We start from the raw sequence: 24220 nt of genomic DNA on the forward strand, positions 1-24220 counted from the left end.
TGCTGGTTTTTACTAGGAAAAAATCTGGCACTGGCTGGATGACGTGCCCTTCCAGTGCGTAATACCTGTGTTTGGTCTTTGTCTTTTTAGGACCAAAAGAAGAAACAGTGAATGATTTCTGGAGAATGATTTGGGAGCAGAACACAGCGACAATAGTCATGGTGACTAACCTGAAAGAGAGAAAAGAGGTGAATGTCAGGGAATACTACCCACAAGGACACATTTACCCTGCTGTGATGGTGAATGGAGGCATGGGGAATTCCTGGGTTTGCCACATCCTGGACAAGCACATGAAAACTGGGCAGCTAGGCAAGCAGTTACTTCACTTGTAGGTACCTATGGGAACTAGAAGGGCTGTCTGTGAGATTGAACATGGGACTTCTGGATGTAAAAGCATAAGCCTCTACTGCTTGCACTAAAAGACCCCATCCATTAGCCTGCAGACAGTAGTAAACTTTTACACTTTTATATATGACCCAGGCACTAGAGAGGGACAAAGAGCTGCACGTTATCTTGGGTTATCCATGTGTTGGGGTCTGCAGGTATAACTCGTACATGAGCTTCTGCAGATTTCCCCATAGCTCTCCTGCCCTTAACAGATGTGACAAACATGCACTCCACACACAAGGAAGCAAACAGTCAGGGCCTTCTCTGCTCCCATTGAAGTTGTTGGCCAAACTCCCCTTGTCTTCAACAGGAACAGGATAGGGGACCAGATCTTCAGCTGGTGTAAAACAGTACAACTCCACTGACTTCAGTAGAGCCAATTTACACGAGCTAAGGATCTGATCCAGTGTGTGTGTTTTTGTTACAATTCAGCTGTAAACTCATAGAACCCAATTCCCCACTGTGGTGGTGTAGTGTCACTGCTGGGCTCCCTGGGGAATTGGTCTAATCCAAGATGGCAATTCCCAGGTACTTTTACTAGGCTCATCCTTGGGTCTCTAGACACTGGACTTTCATAGATTCCAAGACCAGAAGGGACTACTATGATTCTCTAGTCTGACCTCTTGTATAACAGAGGCCAGAGAACTTTCCTGAAATAATTCCTTGCCTTTTGTGGCATTTCTCTCCAGTGCAAATGTGCTCAATACTGGCCAGATCAGGGCTGCTGGACTTATGGAAACATCCGGGTGTCTGTGGAGGATGTGACTGTCTTGGTTGACTACACAGTGCGAAAGTTCTGCATTCAACAGGTACCATGGTTCACTTACTCCCCTTCGCTTCCCCACTACCCTCACTGCTTTCCATCACAGAAAGCAGGAAAGAATTAAGGTGCTCCTGCCTGTATCAAGGATTGTCTGACTCACTACAAAGCCCCAAACTTTCACAATGTCCCCTAGGGGCATGTTCTCACTAGGGATCGGCAGGTTGGGACGGTTTGTGTGCCTCTTTGAAGGACATGGTCATGGTAAAAATTATACACTTTAAAAAAAAAAATAGTTCTTCCTGTGGTGTTAATTGTGCCCTGAGTTTTGAGAGTGAAATAACTAGAGTCCTCACTCAGTTTTCACCACAGCTTTTTGCACTTAACTCAGCTTAGTTATTTCAGGTCACCTCCTCAGCTGGTGTCAATCTGCATCATTCTGTTGGAGCTGTTGGAGATATATGGATTTACACCAGCTGAGGATCTGAGGATGGGCTAGTGTTGCTTTAATACTTAGCATACACAGTTTTGCATGTGCAGTTACCACAGTTGCATGTGGAAGTGGGACAGGTGTGCACCCGAATAGGCCAGTAAGGCCTATGTGCATGCAGTTTCCCAGTGTGTACTCACTGCTACGGTCGTGCATTTGCTTGTGTATTTTTGCACCTGGACCCTCACTCTCTTGTTACAGAACATGTAGCTGTGTGCGCTTAGCAAAATGTCAGACATCTCAGGAGCTGAGATGGAATCCAAAGTTGCAGTTATTTTTTTTCCTCAGATTCTATGGCAAGTGAGGCCATAGAAATAGAACACCTAATGGATGTTCACTGTTAACATGATCACTAATGGAGTTTATACTCATAGTCCCCCAGTGGGGCAGGGCAGTGCTATTATGGGGCACTGAGATACAGAAAGTAAGTAACTTGTCCAGTGTCACACAAGCAGTCTGTGGCAGAGCTGGGAATTGATCTTGGATCACCTGAGTCCAAATCCAGTGCACTGACCACAGGCTCATCCTTTCTGTGCTTGGCGCCTCTCTCCCCTTTATAGAGTTAGGATAGATGTTAACAGGAGAGCTGTGTGAAACATTTACAGTGGAATTGGAACAGTGAAAACGTGCCCCATTATGAATCTAAGTCCTGCTAAGTGAGCCACTCTGGAGAATACTGGGTCACTCTGTGACTTCAGGTTGTGTAGGAGTGAAACGCAGCAGCTTTGACCTGGTTTGATTCAGCTTGAAACGCAAAGTGAAATTCCTGGGGTGGTAGCCAAGCAGTCAGCAGGATTCCTGACCATCGCAGATGTTGGGCTCTGTGTTTGGAGTCTCCATTGGCACCACCTGATTGAGAATGCACTACAGGACAATTGCAGGCTCCGAAACGCCTTTGAGGAATTATAGGACCCATATAGTTTCTGCCCCCTCCCTCAGTAAACTCCAGGAGAGACAGCCTCAGCTAGAAGAGATTGGCCTACCTCCATTGGCTTCAGTGCAGCTGAGATTCTGGTCCTAGGATTTTAGAAACGCTGAGGTATAAGCTAAGCAGTTCCTTGAGATTTCATAGCCTTGGAGTTTGGGGCATTAGTAGGATGCAACACCTGATTTTCAGCCATCAGGCCTTTTAGAACCAACCCTGAATCCCAAAACCAGTTCCAACCCCACTGAACTTTAGGGCTGCCCGAACCCTGGACTGGAAGCCCCTTCTGTTCTCGGTTTCTGGGGGAAGGTAATGAAGCTGAGTGTCTGACAGTAACCAAGGCGTGTGCTCTCCCCACAGGTAGGTGATGTCACAAACAAAAAGCCTCAGCGCCTGGTGACCCAGTTCCACTTCACCAGTTGGCCTGACTTTGGGGTCCCCTTCACCCCTATCGGGATGCTGAAGTTCCTGAAGAAGGTGAAGATGTGTAACCCCCAGTATGCAGGAGCGATAGTCGTTCACTGCAGGTGAGTCCAGGGCCACATCTCCCAGAGAGCCCTCCCTCCCTCCTCCATGTATCTCTGCCTGACTGCTCTGGGGGGGTTACCCAGAGAAACCTGTTCTATCTCCTGCGGAAGGTTGCCAGGCGCAGGCAGAGTGGGTCCTGGATTCACTGCATGAGTGCAAGCAACAGCCATAGTCACATATAAATCACATGCACAGGGAGCTGGGACTAGAGCCCTGCCCTTTCACCTCCAAAAGCACAGGCCTCACGTGAGCCATGTGACCAAAGAAGATTGCCTATGGCTAGCAGGAGTAGTAGTAACAGCTCACTTGGCTGCTCTGTGGACCCAGCCACCGGGGGTAATACCACAGCAGGCTATAACATTCCAGCATCCTGCATTTGAGATTTGGGCTTTAACCCTTACTGGAGTGGATCCCAGGCACAGCAGTGAGTTCCAGGCTCTCTCTCTACCTGAAATAACAAAGAAGCTGCAGAGCTTGCCTGGGGTAATATCCACCATATTTGACACATAGCATCCGCACCCCCTTGTTCTAGAGCACTGCCAGGGAGGGTGGGAGCCAGCCAGGCACCTTGACTTGCTCAGGGTCACATGGTGGCAAGCGAGTGGCAGAACCAGCAGTTGGACCCAGCTCTCCTGACTCGCATTCCCCTGCTCTGGCCATGAGACAATGCTGCCTGTAATGCTGTTCACTTCTGTAGCCCCTTTACCCTTCACAAACTATAAAGACCCTGAAGAACTGATATGCAGCCACCTCTAGAGAGGAGTGTGGCAGCCAGTGTAACAGGGTGAGCTAGAGACGATGTGACTGAGGATGTTGGGCAAATCCCTCTTGCAGGACGCGCGCACACACACACAAAGTGCATGGTGCTCCATGCGTCTCCCTCAGGCTCCTTGACAAGACTCAAACATGTTGGAACTAGTGCGAGGATTCACCCTGAGCCTCTCCAGCTCTACATACTCTTCCATGAAAAGTTCCCACAAGCCTGACCTTCCCTTGGGCTTATCTCCCCCTTGATACATTGAGAGCTGAGCACTGATTACAGGAACCCAAAGCATAGCCAGAGCCAGAGAGAGGAGCGATGGAGCTGGGCTCTGGCCCGTCAGAGTGACTGGCTGCCATGGGCCTACCCCGTAGGGGAGAGGGCAGGCTGGAAGGTGGCAGAGGACAGCCAGGCAACATCCACAGGCAGGCAGGCCTTCAAGACGCTACCAGTCTGAATCGACTCCGGGGTTCACTGTGTCCTGCTCTGTGCTCTCATGCACTCTGAGTCCCAGGGGGTGGGATTGTTGGAGTCTAGAAATGTCTGTCTCAGCTGTAGCCTTTGGACCCTAGAATAACCCCTGTTGTAGTTGGGTACAAGTTCGAGCTCCCTTCTTCTTTCTTGTCTGGAATGGATTGAGCTGCTTGCTGTCTAGGGTGAGTTGTTGTAGCCTCTTGGCTCTTTCTGTTGCTTTGTGAAGCAGCTAACCTTCCCTGAGCAGGCGTGGGGCAGTGGAAGGGGCTGTACTCCAATGCCAGCTGCACTGACTGCTTGTTCTTCTGGTGTTACAGCGCCGGGGTAGGACGCACAGGCACTTTTATAGTCATTGATGCCATGCTGGACATGATGCATGCAGAGAGGAAGGTGGATGTGTACGGTTTTGTGAGCCGGATCCGGGCTCAGCGCTGCCAGATGGTACAGACCGATGTAAGTCGACTCCAAGGGGCTGGAGAGGGGCTCAGTGATACTGGGCACTTACATAGCACTTCCACACTCAGAACACTGCAGAGAGCAGCTAATCGGTTGCAGCACCCCTGTGAGGTGGGTCAGTCTCACCTCCGTTTTACAGAAAGGGCACTGAGGCACAGACAGGTGAGGTGATTTGCCCAAGGATGCACAGCAAGTAAGAGGCAAATCTACTGACTCCCCGAACCTCCATTCATTCCTCCAGACCACAGTACTTTCCAGCTTCCACCCATTACTGGAGCATGGCTGATAACACTTTGCCCTCTGTAGCAGTGGTGCACAAACTTTTCCAGTCATGCCCCCCTTACCAGTAACGGAATCTGACCGTACACCCAACACACACATACACCCCCCATTACTACACAGCCAAGGCTTCCTCAGCAGCAGGCTCTTCTATCTTGCTGAGATGAGTCGGGTTGGAGGTGATGTTTCCTCCATGCCTCTTGTGGGGGCTGGCATGAGCCGCCCGACTTCACTGCTTGGCCTCCAAAACATCCCTCTGCGCCCCCATAGGGTGCATGCCCCACAGTTTGCACACCACTGTTCTATAGCACCCTTCATGCAAAGATCCCCAAGCCCTTCGCAAACCTTAACTAAGCCTGTGTGGCAGGCAGGTATCGCCATCCCCATTTTACAAACAGTGACACTGAGGAACAGTGCGGGCAAGGCCAATGTTCTAAAAAGTAGCCTCTGATTTGGGATGCATCAGAGTTTGGGAGTCCAGCTCTGGACATTCAGTAGCAGCAGCCATGCTCAGCCATTTAAACAGAGCATGTGGCCTTTCCCATTCTCCATGGACAGGGGGAGTCCTATTGCTCCAGCTGAGCCTGCGTGTGAACACCAGTGCTCTCCAGGCAGCCAGGAGCTTCATCTCTGAGCCACTCTTCATAGTTGCATGCATCCTAGGTCTGCCTTCGTTCCCCCGCCCTGTTTCCTTCAGCCATGAGCATCTCCTGATCTGCCAGCCCATGGCCCCACTCTGTAGCTGGTCACTGAGAACATGTTATGAGAGTTTGATCCTCTCCCAGATGGGGGGGAAGTTCCCATTGACTTTAATGTGTCCAGTTTGCTCAGTGGTTGTGCTGATGTTGGTGCCTGGACTTTGGGCTTCCACCCTTCCCACACACACTCTCCTAGAGTGCACTCAGTTTAAAGACAGGGAGCTGAGTGGGTTCAGAGAATGGTATGGAAGCTGCCGTCTCTCCCTGTAACCTCACCCTTCCCTTTCAGATGCAATATGTGTTTATATACCAAGCACTTCTGGAGCACTATCTATATGGAGACACAGAGCTAGAAGTGACCTCGCTAGAGATCCACCTCCAGAAAATCTACAACAAAGTGCCTGGGACCAGCAGCAACGGGTTAGAGGAGGAATTCAAGGTGGGTTTGCCAAAACCATGCTGGCTCAGTGCCCTTGCAAAGAGAGACCAGGACAAGTGACCCATGAAAGTTGCATCCAATCCCATCCTGAGACAACAGGTTCTCCAGGCAGAGTGACAGCCAGACTCGACAAAATACTAGGCAGTGCCTGCGGAGGGAACAGCCCCTCCACTGGCACAAAGAGGTTGAATGATCTGTTTGTTCCTTAAATATCGAATAAAAGGAGGCCCTTAGTTCCAAGGCCCTTTCCCAGCAGGAACATTTAGCTGGAGTATGTTTGTAGTAACCAGTACAGTTTCTCTGTAAGTGACACCTGGAAGCCAGCTGGTTTGAGGGTTTGGAGGAGTCCTGTAGGGGAATGCCAGCCCAAAGATTAGGGAAAGCAGCTGTCAGCTGAGACGTGTGGCTGGGACACCTGGCAGGAGGGAGTCCTTTTTCAAAGCCAAAACACACTCTGATTCTTGACATGAGCTCCTTGTGCCCCCTGCCTTCCCACTGCTGGTTCCCAGCTCAACAGCCAGAATTTGATAGGAGGAGGCAGGCTGGGGACTTGGTAAAGTAGAGTGTGTTCTCTCTGTCTAGCCACTTTTATGGCCCCCATCACTGTAGTGTCTCTGTCTTGAAGAGATCAGCAATAGGGAACTGTTAATATCCCTGTCTGATAGATGGGTCGCTGGGGCACACAGAGATGAAGTGACTGGCCCAAGGCCACATTGGGAATCTTTAGCAGAGCCACAAATTGAGCCAGGTCGTCTGACCGTCCTTAAGAGAGTACAGAGGGGGGTCGTAGATCTGACAGCTCCATTAATTTAGTTGCGGTTGGTCCTGCTTTGAGCAGGGGGTTGGACTAGATGACCTCCTGAGGTCTCTTCCAACCCTAATATTCTATGATTGCAGAATATAGTGTGCACAGCTGCATACAATGAGACACAGGCAGTGGCATCATGCAGAGACCCACATCAAGGCTCATTATTTAAAGGAGGGGAGGGATGGTCTAGCATAACAGTGGTGAAAGCGTGAACTCCTTATTCTGGTTCATATCCCAGTGGCTGGGAACTGCTGGCTCAAGGCAGCTCACTCAGACTTGGCAGTTGGCTTGGATTCGCACGGAGCCTGGGCAGGCTTGGGGCGATTGGCTTGGACTGGTGTGGGGCGTTTTGACTGTTATGGTCTTGGCTTCTTTTGGTCATTTGAAAGTTGTAGATTGATTTTATTGTCCCCCATGCAGAAACTAACTTCAATCAAAATCCAGAATGACAAGATGAGAACAGGCAACTTGCCGGCAAACATGAAGAAAAACAGGGTGCTTCAAATAATTCCATGTGAGTTTTTCGTCCATCCTGCCCAGGGCAAAGACACACTCAGGGGACAAATGGATAAATATAGAGGGTGAATCATTTGGGAGGACAAAAGGCAGCTGCAGAGGAGGTGGCTCTCGCACCAACAGTAGTTTGTGAAGCGGATGGGGAGGAGCCACTGTGAGTGGAGGGAGCAGAGTGGTGAGCATAAGATGGAAGGCTTTGAAAACAAATGAGGTAAATTTGAAGTGAATCCTGAAATGAATGGGGAGCCAGTGGAGGCATCTGAGCATTGAGGCTGTAGCTGGGCTTACCCAGTCTGGCTTTGGGCCCTGCCCTTGCCTCAGTTTCCCCTTCTCCAGTTTAGAAAACTTCACACTGCAAGTGCTTTCTCAATAACTCTCCCCTTTTGGGAGTCTGATTTATTAAAAAAGTTGAAAACTTCCCCTAGCCTTCCTAGCTGGCTCTCACCTTTGGTGAAAGGCTTTTAGACGTGTCCCTGCCAAGGCTTTCCTTTAGCAGGTTGGCTCCCCACTCTACAGCCCCCTGGCCCCTTGCCTGGAAGCTAAGGGGCCTGTAACTCTGTACAGAGCAGCTCTTCTACTCCTTTGAGTCTCTCTTCAAACTCTCCCTCACTGAGCTCACGCTGCCTTTTACATCTTCTAGTATAACTGGTTCTGAGTCATATGCTTCAATCATGTGACCTCTGTATTCATTCCCTCCACCTGGGAGATGGGCGAAGCCTGGCTGTTAGAGCCTGCTCACTCTGTGGCAGGCCATGTGCTCACGTTTCTTGGTGTTTGTGAGAAGCTGGGCAGTGGCATGCAGACTAGAAGAGATGACTCACTGCACAGTACAAAGTAGCCTGCCCAGGAGATCATAGAAGATTAGGATTGGAAGAGACCTCAGGACATCTAGTCCAACCCATTGCTCAAAGCAGAACCAACTAAATCATCCCAGCCAGGGCTTTGTCAAGCTGGGCCTTAAAATCCTCCAAGGATGGAGATTCCACCATCTCCCTAGGTAACCCATTCCAGTGCTTCACCACCCTCCTAGTGAAATAGTTTTTCCTAATATCCAACCTAGATCTCCCCCACTGCAACTTGAGACCATTGCTCCTTGTTCTGTCATCTGCCACCACTGAGAACAGCCGAGCTCCATCCTCTTTGGAACCCCACTTCAGGTAGTTGAAGATTGCTATCAAATCCCCCCTCACTCTTCTCTTCTGCAGACTTAAATAATCCCAGTTCTCTCAGCCTCTCCTCAGGAGTCATGTGCCCCAGCCCCCTAATCATTTTTGTTCCGCTGGACTCTTTCCAATTTGTCCACATCCTTTCTGTAGTGGGGGGCTCAAAACTGGATGCAGTATTCCAGATGCCAAACAGAGGGGAGCAATCACTTCCCTTGATTTGCTGGCAATGCTCCTACTAATGCAGCCCAGTATGCCATTAGCCTTCTTGGCAACAAGGGCACACTGCTGACTCCTCCAGCTTCTCATCCACTGTAATCCCCAGGTCCTTTTCTGCAGAACTGCCGCTTAGCCAGTTGGTCCCCAGCCTGTATCAGTGCGTGGGATTCTTCTGTCCTAAGTGCAGGATTCTGCACTTGTCCTTGTTGAACCTCATCAGATTTCTTTTGGCCCAATCCTCCAATTTGTCTAGGTCGCTCTGGACCCTTTTCATACCCTCCAGTGTATCTACCTCTCCCCCCAGCTTAGTGTCAGCTGCGAACTTGCTGAGGGTGCAATTTATCCCATCATCCAGATCACTGATGAAGATGTTGAACAAAACCGTCCCCAGGACTGATCCCTGGAGCACTCCGCTTGATACCAGCTGCCAACTAGACATCGAGCCATTGATCACTACCCGTTGAGCCCAACAATCTAGCCAGCTTTCTATCCACCTTGTAGTCCATTCATCCAATCCATACTTCTTTAACTTGCTGGCAAGAATACTGTGGGAGAATACTGTATCAAAAGCTTTGCTAAAGTCAAGGTATATCAGATCCACTGCTTTCCCCATATCAACAGAGCCAGTTATCTCATCACAGAAGGCAATCAGGTTGGTCAGGCATGACTTGCCCTTGGTGAATCCATGTTGATTGTTCCTGATCACCTTCCTCTCCTCCAAGTGCTTCAGAATGGATTCTTTGAGAACCTGCTCCATGATTTTTCCAGGGACTGAGGTGAGGCTGACCAGTCTGTAGTTCCCTCGGTTCTCCTTCTTCCCTTTTTTAAAGATGGGCCCTATATTTGCCTTTTTCCAATCGTCCAGGACCTCCCGCAATTGCCACGAGTTTTCAGACATAATGGCCAATGGCTCTGCAATCACATCAGCCAACTCCCTCAGCACCCTCAAATGCATTGCATCCGGCCCCATGGATTTATGCATGTCCATCTTTTCTGTATAGTCCTTAACCTGTTCTTTCACCACTGAGGGCTGCTCACCTCCTCTCCATACTGTGCTGCCCAGTGCAGCAATCTGGGAGTTGATTTTGTTGTGAAGACCGAGGCAAAAAAAGCATTGAGTACTTCAGCTTTTTCCACATCAACTGTCACTAGGTTGCCTCCCCCATTCAGTAAGGGTCCCACACTTTCCCTGACCACCTTCTTGTTACAATACCCGTAGAAACCCTTCGTGTTACCCTTCACATCCCTTGTTAGCTGCAATTCCAATTGTCCTTTGACCTTCCTGATTACGCCCCTGCATGCTTGAGCAATATCTTTATACTCCTCCCTAGTCATCTGTCCAAGTTTCCACTTCTTGTAAGCTTCCTTTTTGTGTTTAAGCTCACCAAAGATTTCTCTGTTAAGACAAGCTGGTCGCCTGCCATATCTGCTATTCTTTCGGCACATAAGGATGGTTTGTTCCTGCGCCCTCAATAAGGCTTCTTTAGAATACAGCCAGTTCTTCTGGACTCCTTTCCCCCTCATATTAGCCTCTCAGGAGATCCTGCCCATCAGTTCCCTGAGGGAGTCAGTCTGCTTTTCTAAAATCCAGGGTCGGTATTCTGCTGCTCTCCTTTCTTTCTTTTGTCAGGAACGTGAACTCGACCATCTCATGGTCACCGCTGCCCAGGTTGCCACCCACTGCTACTTCCCCTACCAATTCTTCCCTGTTTGTGAGTAGCAGGTCAAGCGGAGCACGGCCCCTAGTTGGTTCCTCCCATCACTCGCACCAGGAAGTTGTCCCCAACACTCTCCGAAAGCTTCCTGGATTGTCTGTGCACTGCTGTATTGCTCTCCCAGCAGATGTCAGGGTGATTGAAGTCCCCCATGAGAACCAGGGCCTGTGATCTGGAAACTTCTGTTGGTTGTCCAAAGAAAGCCTCGTCTACCTCATCCTCCTGGTCTGGTTGTCTATAGCAGACACCCACCACGACATCACCCTTTTTGCTCTCGCCTCAAACGTAAACCAAAGACTCTCAACAGGCTTTTCTCCAGTTTCATGCTGGAGCGCTGAGCAATCATACCGCTCCCTTACATGCAGTGCAAGTCCTCCACCTTTTCTCCCCGCCTGTCCTTCCTGAACAGCTTATACTCATCCATGACAGTGCTCCAGTCATGCGAGTTACCCCACCAAGTCTCCAATCACATCATAGATCCTTTACTGTGCCAGGACTTCCAATTCTTCCTGCTTGTTTCCCAGGCTTCTTGCGTTTGTGTAAAGGCACCTAAGATAGCTAGCTGATTGCCCTACTTTTTCAGTATGAATCCGGAGGCCTCCCCTGTTGCACCCTCCTCCTTGTGTTTCTTCCCAGTATCCCATTTCCCCACTTACCTCAGGGCTTAGGTCTTCATCTCGTGGCGAACCTAGTTTAAAGCCCTCCTCACTAGGTTAGCAAACCTGCCTGCGAAGATGCTCTTCCCTCTCTTCGTTAGGTGGATCCCATCTCTTCCTAGCAATCCTCCTTCCTGGAACAACATCCCATAATCGAAGAATCCAATGCCCTTTCTCCAACACCACCTGTGCAACCACGCGTTTACTTCCACAATTCGATGGTCCCTACTTGGGCCTTTTCCTTCAACAGGGAGGATGGAAGAGAACACGACTTGTGCCTCAAACTCCTTTATCCTTCTTCCCAGAGCCATGTAGTCTGCAGTGACCTGCTGAAGGTCATTCTTGGCAGTATCATTGGTGCCCACATGGAGAAGTAGAAAGATGAAGAGCCAGAGCCATGCAACACGTCATGCAGATTTTTGTTCTGTCTTGTCTACCTGTTGCATTCCATCTGATAGTTGTCTGGGACAAGGGACTGTCTTTGTTAGTTATCTGTGCAGTGTCCAGCACTGATCCGTGATCCTAGATGCTACTGCAATACAAATTAATACTAATGATTTAGGCCATGTGAATTTTGGCTCTGCGAACCATGCTCCATGTGCTTGCAAGCAATTATTCTACAGGGCCTAGATACTGATATGTGAGGGTTCATACTGGGAGAAAATAAACACTAGTACTCTCCTAAGCCCCACCCTCTGTTGACACCAAAATGACAAGTCACCCTTAGCAGACTGTGCTGGAATTCCATAATCTGGTAATCTCTCTCCTTCCAATCTTTGATCCATGAAATAGTTAGCAATTCTGACTTTTAAATTGTCATCATTGGGCTTTAGAGTCAACACCCCATTGGTCTGAAAAGGAGTGGTTCAAACTGCAGTGCAGACAGCACTGCTTTGGTTCCTGGATTCACATTTCAGGTTGCAACCATGAGGGTAAAGACTTAACCTCAACTTTCATTTAAAAGAATTAAGATGGTAGTCACTGGGGAAAAGTGCTATCTTGAACTGAGATGGCAAATGGGTGAATATTTGCTGTGCTCATGCTAAAGGAGGCAGACCATGCTGGACAGTTTCCATTTCCCAGTATGGTTTAGGAATAGAGCTGGTCAACATTTGAGATTTCTGGTCATGAGAAATTTTGGTATTTCTGAATTTGAGTACCACTATTCATTTTTTTCCAGTGAAAATTTCTGACTAGCTCTGTTCCTAAATAGTTTTGCCTAAGGCACAAACGTTTCTTACTCTGCTTTAGTGTGTCGTTAACACTATGATTTATCTGTCCAAGAGCTCCAGGGTGTCCATTACTGTGCATTATCTGAGCCCCCCACAATCTTTAATGAATGTATCCACACAACACACCTGTGAGGTACAGAAATGCTGTTATCTCCAGTGTATAGATGGGAACTGAGGTACAGAGAAATTAATTGACTTGCCCAGGGTCACACAGGGAGTCTGAGGTACAGCATGGAACTGAATGGAGGTCTCCCAAATCCCAGGCTAGCTCCCTGTTCACTGAGCCATCCTTCATGTCGGTTGTCTCAATTGGACGGCACCCTTAGGGCTGCATTAACTTTCATCCGAAGGTTGATGCCCAAGTAGCAAGTGTCTGTGTTTTGAAAGTATTCCCCAAAACTCCAACCTGCATGTCTGGCTTCTATTTTAGATGAGTTCAATCGAGTGATCATTCCAGTGAAGAGAGGCGAAGAGAACACAGACTATGTCAATGCATCCTTTATTGATGTAAGTTCTTGTTTCCTGTTCATACTCTAACCATGGCAGGTTGCAGCCAATGACCCTCCACCTCAATCATAGCCAGGATGGGCCTAGTCTTTAAATGCTTCCTTTTTAGGGTGTTGGGTTCTTTTTTTATTGTATTTAGAGCTGATGGAAGGTGCTAGGCTGACTGGGGACTGGAGTCCCTTGTTTATCCTCATAACATATACAGCTCAGGCAAAAGCCATGTGAGCTTCCATGCTGCCCCACCCATGTATTTCTTCATGACCTGAAGAGACACATCACAAGGTGATTTCAGTCTCAATAGCCCCGTTAGGGTCTTCCACTGAGCCCCACAACAAGTTTGATAGTGACTCTTACGATAGTGACTACCTGTCTGCTAGGCATAGAACGGGGACTACAAGCTCCTTTCATTTTTGGCCACTGAACATTCACCAGACAATGCAATGTAATCATAATACACCAATCTCAAAGCCCTTGACAAAAGCAGATCAGCCTCGTTATCCTCAGACTGGAGGAAATGAGGCAAAGAGGTTAAGTGATCTACTCACCAAGAGCTAAGTTGCACAGCCCTTGCTGACAGGTAGTCCTGCTGATGTCAACAGGAAGCCTCACATTAGCATTCATGCACACAGAGCACCCAACAATGAGTAAGTGATATAGGACCCAGGTCTTCTGACACCCAATCCTGTCTCTAACCCCCAGATGACAGTTGCTCCCAAAGGCAAGTCATTTTTGGTAATGATTGTCCTGGGCTAGATTTGAACCAGTAACTGAGAGGGGAAGGGCACTGTGTCACATGCATAACGCCCTGAGCCATCTATCCCCCTACAATGTAATTTTCTAATGAGTATCATCCATAATGGGCGAGTCCCGCTATGCTGCTCTGTCATTACATTCTGACTCGATCTGTTTCAAACAGAGCGCAGTATTAGCAGCCCACTTGGCATCCCAGCCCTGTTTGTTTGTCATGAATCTAGGTCAGAAAGCCCTTGATGCGGTGTAGGCAGCTTTGTTGAGAATTCAATTTCCTGCCTCTACTGAACTTTGCTTGACTGACACGCACCAAATGACTAAGCATCTTTGTGTTCTCACTGCCAACTCTGATGAAAAAGAACAACAGAAACTTTGACTGTCAGAAGGAGGAATGTTTCTTGGTTGTGGAACAGCAGTTGTCACCCTATATTGTAGATTGCAATGTAGGCCTGATTTTGCTCCCCTCTCCTTAAAATCCACAGTAAAAGCTACATCATTGTTAAAACTGGTAGGTTAGGTCTGGGCCCAGGGTAAAATTTTTCTACAAAATTTGAACTGACTCAAACAAGGGATTCCTGAATTATGACATCCTAAAAGCGGGAGTTCCCTGGGGTCCAGAGAGGCTTCTGATGTTTTGGTCGTTTCACGTTTTCGCCACTCTGTAGCAACAAGAAAAACTGCAAAGAAGAGGAGAGCAACACTTGAGTTTATTTGGCAGCCCTGGCTGCGAGCTAGTGCCCAGGACCAATAGTTAGCTGACTAAAGCCTAATTTCCAAAGACATAAACTTTTTAATTTGGACCATCGCTGTGGATTGTTGGCTGTGCTGAGCCAAGCGCAGCTTATCTCAGGCTCGCTAGAGACATGAGCTTTCCTCTACAGAAGCAATAAGATCTGGTCCTGATTTAACTACATTGTGTTAGACACCTAGTTAGCTAATCTGGTGCCATCCCCTTGTGTGGACACTTTTAAACTAGAATCTGAGTGTCCACACAAGTGGCCAGCAGCTGTTTAACTACATCAGTTTCTAAAGCAGTGTAGTTAAATCTGAACCATTTTCTTTTGTAGGCAAGACCTAGGTCTGTAGCCCTTTACTGTGCAGAGACAGAGCTCAGATTTGGTGTCACCGCATCACCGGGGAGGCTTCTCACTGTAATAGACACATTTCTACCAAAAGCTTCATCAGCATCCTGGCAAGCTCGCTAAGTATTGGCAGACCTAACAAGGCTCATAGGGGCTTTGAGTGTCCCCAGTTAGCCCCCTGAGGCTGGGTGGGGTTCTCTTTGATGCAGACCTGGGTCGGTCCACAGGAAGTGAGAGGATGCCAATTTGATTCTCCAAGTTCCCTGTGCAGTCCATTCCACATCCGTCTGCAGCCTTCCTAGGGTCTGCTGGAGCCAAGATCTCTTCCTACCACTGTTGGGACTGAGCGACTCAGGACCATAGACCTTCCCCCCCCAATTCCTGTCAGCCTGTATATGCCTCAATCTTCCCTCACCTGCAAAATGAGGACAGGAACAACCCGCCTCACAGTGTGGCTGGGAGACTTAGTGAGGGTTTGTCAGTCAGTTTGAGATCCACAAGTGGAAGGTGCATGAGAAGTAGGACCATTGTGTGGTGCAGCAAGCTGGAACCCCGATGTCTGGCTCTTTGTACCATGGGTTACAGTTCTCAATTCTTCAAGAGCCAAATGAGCAACGTGGGCCACTTACAATGCGTGGCAAAGACCCAAAAGACGTGCTGTCCAACACGAGAGGCACGTGCTTGAGATGCTGTAAGGCTCTTTATGTAACATGTACAAGATTCTTGATCATCTGTTTCCTTTGTGTTGTCACTAATTTACTGGACCACCCTATGTGGGGCACAGTGATTGGATACCTAAGCTCAATGACGTGCTGTGATGAGTCATAGCTGAAAAGTGGGCCTGGGAAGGCTGGATGCATTAGAATTAAAGCTATTTTGGGGTCAGAATTAATGCTAAAAAACAAGGCTCCCCAGGAAGGGAGAATGTTTTGACTATGTCTAAGTAATAGCCTGTAGTGTGAGTCTTCGCCATGGAGCATGACTGAGGCAGCAAATTATAAGGCATAACAGAGCTGATAGAACGGAGATGAGTGATGGCAGAGCAAGAGCTGCTGCCATCTTGACTTTTTACATTTGGATAAAGGGACAAAAGGGCAAATACGTCAAGGGTATAGGTGCCAGAAGGGGAAAGCAGCTACTTATGTGATATACTGGGAATAAGCCAGAATGATGGGGTTGCCTGATAATAGGGGAGATTACAATGTGATGTATTGCCCTGTGGAACAGTCTCCCTGTGGTGGAAGCCTTATCACCTGGGACATTTAAAACAGGTCTGATCCTGCACTGGCAGGGAGGGTGTAAAGGGCCATTTCTGTCTCTAACTCCTGTGATTCTGTGCTACATGTGCTACACAGCAGAAGATCTACACCAAGTAATTTGTACAAGAAGTTGTTCAAAAATCCAACTTCTGAATGAAAGGAAGCTGGATCATAGAAGTTAGAGATGAAAAAGGTTTGTTGCAGCACTGATCCCCTTCCCTGCCTGTACAGAAGATAGCCAAGTTCACAAGCCTTTGGCAAACAAGGACCAAGTTTTTCAACTGCCACCAGGAAGGGATTTGAGGTTCTGGTTGGTGTGGGGAAAGAAATGGGAGACTCTGAGCTTTGGTGTGGTTTCCTCCTGAAACCAAGCCAAACACACTGATTTCATATGAGCTGTGCTTTGGAGCCTATGATCCACCCACAGGACTCTCCCAGTGAGTTCCCACCCAGTCCCCCACACTGGTGCCCACTGTCACCAACCCCTCACACTTCTTGTCCATATGCTCTGCACCATCTCCATTATTATTACCATTATAGTAATCTCTCTGTGGATGAACTTTTCAAGGTGGCTGTGAGGGAGTTGATGGTAGCATAGCTCTGTGTCAGGTAGAACAGCTGCTGCTGCAGATGCTGACAGCACTGGGGTGATTTGCAGTCTGCATGCAGTTCTGCCGCCCCAACAACCATGGCTTGAAATTGCAGGGTTATCGCCAAAAGGACTCGTACATCGCCAGCCAGGGACCTCTTCAGCACACTATAGAGGATTTCTGGAGGATGATCTGGGAGTGGAAATCCTGCTCTATAGTTATGTTAACAGAGCTGGAAGAGAGGGGCCAGGTAAGTGCCTGGGATTAACTAACCCTGCAGCTGGTGGGAAAGCAACATCATTATGACTCCATCACTGGTGGGAAAATGAAGGCAAGACCCTACAGCCCCTTCTTGCTTGTTCCCAACACATCCCAAATTATGTAACTATTTAACACACACGCATGCACCCCGACCTTCTCTGGAGAATCTTGTGCTGCAGCCCGACCTCTGGTTTTACCCCCAAAGAATCCACGTGCTTATAGACACAGTATAAATTTCAGACATGAGGAGATGGGACAAGGACCCCAGACATTCCACTCCTAAAACACCTCTTGAGTTAAATGGCCATTCACTAGTTACGGTCTGTGCGCTGGCTTCTGGAGAGCAACATCACTCATGCACAAAGCTAGAGAGCAGCATCTTAATTCCCCTCTAAACCTCTGGATCCCATGGTTGGCCTACTGAGGCCTCCTTGTAACAGACCCCTTAGGCCAGGATGGAGAGGGGGGGATTTCACGCTGCCACATGGAGGTTTCTCACCTTGTCACCTCTCATGCTTTCTCAGGAGAAATGTGCCCAGTACTGGCCTTCTGATGGCTCTGTGTCCTATGGAGACATCACCATGGAGCTGAAAAAAGAGGAGGAATGTGAGAGCTACACAGTGCGGGACCTGCTAGTAACAAACACCAGGGTAGGAGTCTCTCTCCCTCACCATGGAAGGCAGCTCTGGGATCTCTGGGCATTTGCTGCAGTTGCCCTTCTTCCCCTCACTCCTGCAGCCCTGTCCCAAATGCTGATTCTCCCCCTTTCCCCTGGCCCCTCCTCAGCTTCCCTACCCTTCCACAATCGCCCCAAAATGACACCTCCACTGCCAGTTCCCTCCTTCCTCACCTCTCTCCCTGCACACTGCTGTCCTATCCCCTTCCCCGTTGTTAACCCCTCCTCTCCCACTGACCTATGGTCATGCCTCACACACCAGAAACTCAGTTATCCACTCCCTGCCCCCCACCTCCCTGCTGCCATCCAATCCATACTCTCTTCTCTGCTGGTTCCCTCCTGGGCCACCCAAACCCTTCCTGGTTTCCAGTTCCCCACTTTGTCCACTAACCAACTCCCTGGCACGCTGCCACTGGTCCTTTTGGGCATCGGCTGCCACTGCCCTTCTGATCATTCTCTTCTCACCTTTCTTCCCAAGCCCTTGCAACAATCTGTTTCCAGCTATGCACCTGGACTTAGGTTGGTCTAGTGGAGTGAAGTTGTCATTGTTTTTCTCCTGCAAGGAAAACAAGAGCCGGCAGATTCGACAGTTCCATTTCCATGGCTGGCCGGAAGTTGGAATCCCTAGCGATGGGAAAGGAATGATCAATATCATTGCAGCTGTGCAGAAACAGCAGCAGCAGTCTGGGAACCATCCAATCACTGTGCACTGCAGGTACAGCCCAGTCAGGCCAAGGGACTGGACACAGTTGGCCTAGGGCCAGCATTGCTCTGGTCTTGGGTAACTTTGATAGATCTGCAAGCCAGTGAAAGGGACCGGGCTGGTGACCGACGTCCTCAGCCCACTGATCGGGGCAGCACAGACAGCTGTGGTGCAAGCTTCCCTCATGCTGCCCCACCAGTGTGCCTCAACCAGGAGCTGGAGGGGTTTGGGAGTAATTCTGTCACCAGGCCCCATTCAGTCCTTGGCATCTCTTTCTCCTATTTCAGGCACAGTTGAGTTTGTGGTGGGGATTGATGTGGAGAAATTGGGAACCGGTCTGAGACCACTCAGCTCATGTCACATGATGTCCAAACCTTCTTCACCATCTGACTAGCTGTTTGACCTAATACTGGTCAGACATGAGCTGGTGCCCAAGAGAGGAGGGAACAATGGATAGTTAGTGAGACGGGATGCTTCACATGAAAACAACTGTCTATAAATGGTGGTTAAACTGGAAAGCACAAAGGAGACTGTACCAGCATTTCCCTCCCACTGCCTGGGTTGGAGCATCCATATGAATGTGCTCTGTATTGATGTTCACTTTCTCTGTGCTCTTCTTTTTTGTCTCTTGGCCAGTGCCGGGGCAGGAAGAACAGGAACGTTCTGTGCACTGAGCACTGTCCTGGAAAGGGTTAAAGCCGAGGGGATTCTGGACGTCTTTCAAACAGTGAAGAGTTTAAGATTACAGAGGCCGCATATGGTGCAGACACTGGTAGGCACAAGTTATTGCATCTTCACTACTAGCTCCCTTCATGCCTTAATAGATCTCAGTTGAGATGTGCCTGCAAACTTTCCTTCCTCTCAGCCAAGTTTTTTGAGTGGGAATTTCCCTAGTTAAAATAATCCTAATGGTGGGGAGAAGGAGGATTCTCTCCCCTACCCCCTTCCTCCTAACAACCTGAGTTCTACAGGGAGGGAGCACTGTGCTAGGAATTAGGAGACCTGATTCTGTTCCGGACACTGCCACTGACTTCCTCTTTCACCATGGGAAGTTACTTACAGACAGAAGTGCCAAACATCTGTAGCTTCTCCTGATCTGTCGATGCTCAGCACCTTTGAAAAGCAGGCCACTAGCCTCTGCATGACTCAGTTTTGCCCATCTACGATGGGAATAATGATGCTTCACCCTTCTCTTGTAAAGTACTGAGATGTGCAGTTGAAATTGTTTTGATACAAGACAGGAAGGGACCACTGTGATTATCTAGCCTGACCCCTTCATAACACAGGCCATAAGTGCAAAGTACCTTTCCTCATCTAATGCTGTGCTTTTCCTCTCCCAAACCCCACAGGAACAGTACGAATTCTGCTACAAGGTGGTGCAGGAATACATTGACGCCTTCTCAGATTATGCCAACTTCAAGTGAAAAAACAAAACAAAAAAAGAAACACATGACAGAAGAGTTGCCTTCTTTAATATTTTGTAATATTCTGTTTAATATACCCCCCAAAATATGTGTATATATCTTAACTGTTTTAGAGATTGGTACCATAGGCTTCATATTAGCTGGAGATTTTATATGTAGCAAGAGTGTTAGCGCGGATACTGTTGGCTCCTTTTTTCCAATGTTTTATTGGGGAATTAAATAGCGTGATGTTTGGATTAATATTGTCAATCCATCTCTCTGCTGGAGAGTTGATATAGGCTGTTGTTTTGTTTGTAAATCTTTTTTTTTTTGTTTGTTTGTTTTCCCTGAGGGAGTAAAGCCTTTTTAAAAATAATAGTATTCTGGATCTCATCTAAAAGCACAAGCTTTTCCGAACCTGTGGGGAAATGGTTTCACATTTTCCTGCTGTTCTGCTCTTGAAAGAAAGGAAGGAAGAAAGAAAGAAAAAAGCTTATTCTGTATATATCCTAGTTTTTGTATAAAAAGAGAAAAAGCAAAAGTTTCTTTCTCCGGGACTAAACTCTGCGTCACCAACTGAGAATGGTAATGGACTTGTAAGTGGCAGCAACAGTTGGGATTTCAGCCAGAAAAAAAGGATTTTTGCTCCCTGAAGGAAACTTCCCTGTATGTGTGCCAGATTTCAGATTTGTTTTATCTGCCGCTCAGTTTGGTAGTTATTGGCAGGCAACACGGTGGATCGTTTAGATGTCTAGCTGAACTGTAGGTGCAGTCAGGTACGTGGATGGCCTTACCTGCTCCTGCAATTAACAAAGGCCATTGTCTGAAATCCTCTGGCTCTCTTATCAGTCTGTGTTCAGTGAACAGTAGCAGCTTTGTTGTTGTTAGTATTAAGATTCTCTCTCGGCAAAGCCAAATGTTTCATTCTAGCCTTGTGTACTCTGGGAGTTTCAGCCGTTGGTGTCCAGCAGGTAGTGTAGCTTCACCAGCACAAATGCTTAGTGTAGACAGGCAAAGCCTCAATAAGTCACCATTTGTACCTCTGCCTGAATCTGGGGTTAAGCTACACTTGTGAAAATCATGGCTTCTTGCAGCTTTGCCTGTCTATGTGAGGAGTGTGCACTGACACAGCTCCACCAATGGCTGCAGCTAGGGCAAATCCACAGTGTAGACAAGGACTTGGACTGTGTTCTGCCATGAGAGCTGTGTTTACTTCATATTTGTCTTACACCTGCCAAGGGTGTTTGTTGGCCCATGTCAGTTATGGGTTGCCTGACCCTGTTTCCTTTATGCTTGGAGGCATGACTGCCATGTGCCTGCTGGCTGTCAACACATCAGAGCCTCCATGGCCAAGAAATGTGTTTAATTTTACTCCTTTCCATGTCTGTGGTCAGAAGGACTGAGGGAAAGAGAGTGAGGAGGGTCCCTCCTTCCAGTAGGTCTCTTCTAGGTGTTGGTTCCATGGTTTGGAGAGAGGATGTGGCACCATAACAATCCAAACTTCAACCAACCATTGATTGTCCCTCAGACGTCAAGTGCGATCAGCTCCCCTGACACATCTCTTCCCTCCACATCTGATGAATGGTCCTTGAGCAGCTCCTGGGCTAGACTTTCCTCTCATACCAGTATAACTACAATGAAAGCCGAGGATTTACACACAAGTCATACTGATGGGAGTACAGTCAGAATCAGGCCTGGAGGGGGGTTCTGCCAAGGATAGTATAGGTCCACTTCTGTATTTTCTTAGCACTGAAATGAAAATTAAAATAGAGGAGTTGATTCTTGCAGCATTCAGGGAGGCTGCACTACCAATAAAAGTCACCAGGAGAAGGTCTCTGGTATCATCCCTAAATAAAGATCCTGTTTGCCTGAGTTAATTGTGGAAGACCAGGTGTCTTCTCAGCCCTCCTTTGGGGAAGCTCACAGTCACTCTGTGTAAATCCTCTCCATCCCAAGTTAGTTGTGCAAGGGGAAAATATCAAAAAATCAGGCTCTTCTAGAGGAGGGTTCTTTTGTTTGGGGGAGGGGTTTTATTTTTAATTTCTACACTGAATGTGATACTGTTGAAAGTGCAAACTGAACAGGCTTGGGGATCCATCCCCCAAGAGTGTAGGCTTGCTCTAGCTAAATACACACAGAAATAGTCTGTCTCCCTCTCTCTCACACACATGGAATATCTCACCAGTTTGCCGCAGTCCTTACCTGAAGGGATCCTTTCTGAGTGTAAGAGGAGAATTCAGTCTACAGGGCTCATTCACATTTGTCTCTCTACAGAGACAGCCTGCAAAGGCCTCGATTTTGCACTCTGATCCGCACAGTTGGATCCTTATGCCCATGCAGAGTCCTGCAGATGTCAGTAGGGCTCTGCGTGGCCCTGACCCAGGAAAGCATGTAAGCCAGCACACAAACACTGTCCCAAATGGGGATGCTTTCCTGAATCAGGGCCCGTGGATACACAGGCCTGCCTGCAGGATCACGGGCTAAAAGTTCCAGTTGATGCTAAGAATGGTGACATGGATACCTGTCCTCTAGGAGCTCGTCTGAAACCAAGAAGTCTTGTTAGTTTTTGATGGAAAGGAGGCACCAAGAATGTATCTCACTTCACAGATGGTAATAAAATAAATAGATCCATAATGTTTTAAGGCCAGAAGGGAACAAGCCATAGAATTTCACCCAGTGTTTCTGGCATCAAGCACAAAGTAACTTGTAGCTAAGCTAAAACACATCTTCAAGAAAGACATTGGATCTTGAGCTAGACTTCAAGTGATGGACACCACATCCCAGCCAGAGCAGAGATGATGAATAAAGCAAAGAGCCCTATTCCTTGCTTCATGGAAAGTATTTCCCTTTTAAGGCTTGTTCTGCCCAGGCTGAGCCCTCCCACATCCACAGTCCACATGACATTATTTGCAGTTTTATGTAGCCTCGATCCTATAAATTTACATGTATGAGTAATTTTACTCAGATGAGTAAAGCTCCTCCCACACTTAAATGTTTGCAGGACGTAGCCTTTAGCCATTGCAACCTGACACTGTGGTGGCCTCCAAAACGTTTTCAATTAATCTTCCTTTGAATATGAAATTTTATCCTGGGTTTTGTGGCTTTTATTGTAGACAAATCTTAAAACTTCTAAGACGTGTTAAAACTTTTCTGCCCCTTTTCAAAGGAAGGGTGCAGATAGCTTTTATTTCCTTTTTCTCAATATGGCGTTGGTTTGGCTGAATTGTTTGCTCTCTCTAGAAGAGAGAGTTCTGAAGTGTGTCTGTCTTTAAATACTAGATAGACCTTTTCTCTGTGTGTCTGTAGAACACTTTTTTGAATGAATCCTGTTTTTGAGCTCAAAGATTGTAGTTGATGAGAGAAGAAGGCCGTTGAATTGTTCTTAAAGGAAGATGCAGTGTAATATCTGACCTATTCTAATTTACAATGGAACTTGATTTCAGGGGGTCTAAAATACAGGAATTAGAGTGAACAATCAGAGCGCACTCTCTGTAGTCAGATTGAGTAGGGCTGAGACAAAGCCATTTGCATGCATGACTAAACAGAAGACTTTTCCAGCTATTGAATGAACCAATAGAATGCATCTTCCCTATGCATTCAAGTGCCAAGCCGATCCTCTGGGTCCTCATCTACAGCCGGGAAAGGATCAGTGCAACAGCAGCCCTACTTGAGAGACAGCTAATTTAGACCCCAACATTTTATATGCATAATTTGGGATTATGTTTTCCAATGTGCATTACTTTGAATTTATCAAAATTGAATTTCATCTGCCATTTTATTGCCCAGTCACCCAGTTTTGAGAAATCCTTTTGTAGCTCTTCGTAGTCTGCTTGGGATTTAACTATCTTGAGTAGTTTTGTATCATCTGCAAATTTTGCCACCTCACGGTTTATCCCTTTTTCGAGATCATTTATGAATGTTAAATAGGACTGGGCCCAGTACAGACCCCTAAGGGACACCACAATTTACCTCTCTCCATTCTGAAAACTGACCATTTATTTCTACCCTTTGTTTCCGATCTTTTAGCCAGTTACCAATCCATGAGAGGACCTTCCCTCTTATCCCATGACTGCTTACTTTGCTTAAGAGCCTTTAGTGATGGACCTTGTCAAGGCTTTCTGAAAATCTAAATACACTATATCCACTGGATCTTCCTTGTCCACATGCTTGCTGACCCCCTCAAAGAATTCTAGTAGATTGGTGAGGCATGATTTCCCTTTACAAAAACCATGTTGACTATTCCCCAACAAATTATGTTCATCTATGTGTCTGACAGTTTTGTTCTTTACTATAGTTTCAACCACTTTGCCCACTTCTGAAGTCAGGCTTATCGGCCTGTAATTGCCAGGGTCACCTCTAGAGCCCTTAAAAATTGGCATCACATTATCTACTCTCCACTCATTTGGTAAAGAAACTGATTTAAATGATAGATTAAAGATGACCGTTAGTAGTCCTGCTATTTCACATTTGAGTTCCTTCAGAAC

At 47.5% G+C, this 24220-nt stretch overlaps 1 protein-coding gene across 5 annotated transcripts in view; it reads left to right on the forward strand.

Annotated features, from left to right (window-relative positions):
- Positions 1 to 20112, forward strand: part of PTPRA (protein tyrosine phosphatase receptor type A) — a 258209-nt gene extending 238097 nt beyond the window's left edge. For all 5 annotated transcript variants that reach the window (XM_043512765.1, XM_043512763.1, XM_038398352.1 and 2 more), the window contains 12 exons: positions 91 to 188; positions 1077 to 1196; positions 2923 to 3089; positions 4642 to 4777; positions 6047 to 6196; positions 7425 to 7518; positions 12936 to 13012; positions 16809 to 16943; positions 17479 to 17604; positions 18194 to 18345; positions 18970 to 19105; positions 19683 to 20112. In XM_043512765.1, the coding sequence (XP_043368700.1) occupies positions 91 to 188; positions 1077 to 1196; positions 2923 to 3089; positions 4642 to 4777; positions 6047 to 6196; positions 7425 to 7518; positions 12936 to 13012; positions 16809 to 16943; positions 17479 to 17604; positions 18194 to 18345; positions 18970 to 19105; positions 19683 to 19757 (1466 nt within the window). In that variant the 3' untranslated portion in view covers positions 19758 to 20112. The remainder of the gene's footprint in view (positions 1 to 90; positions 189 to 1076; positions 1197 to 2922; positions 3090 to 4641; positions 4778 to 6046; positions 6197 to 7424; positions 7519 to 12935; positions 13013 to 16808; positions 16944 to 17478; positions 17605 to 18193; positions 18346 to 18969; positions 19106 to 19682) is intronic.
- Positions 20113 to 24220: the final 4108 nt, after the last annotated feature.

This window comes from Dermochelys coriacea, chromosome 4 (genome assembly GCF_009764565.3).
Source record: "Dermochelys coriacea isolate rDerCor1 chromosome 4, rDerCor1.pri.v4, whole genome shotgun sequence".
NCBI lineage: Eukaryota > Metazoa > Chordata > Testudines > Dermochelyidae > Dermochelys > Dermochelys coriacea.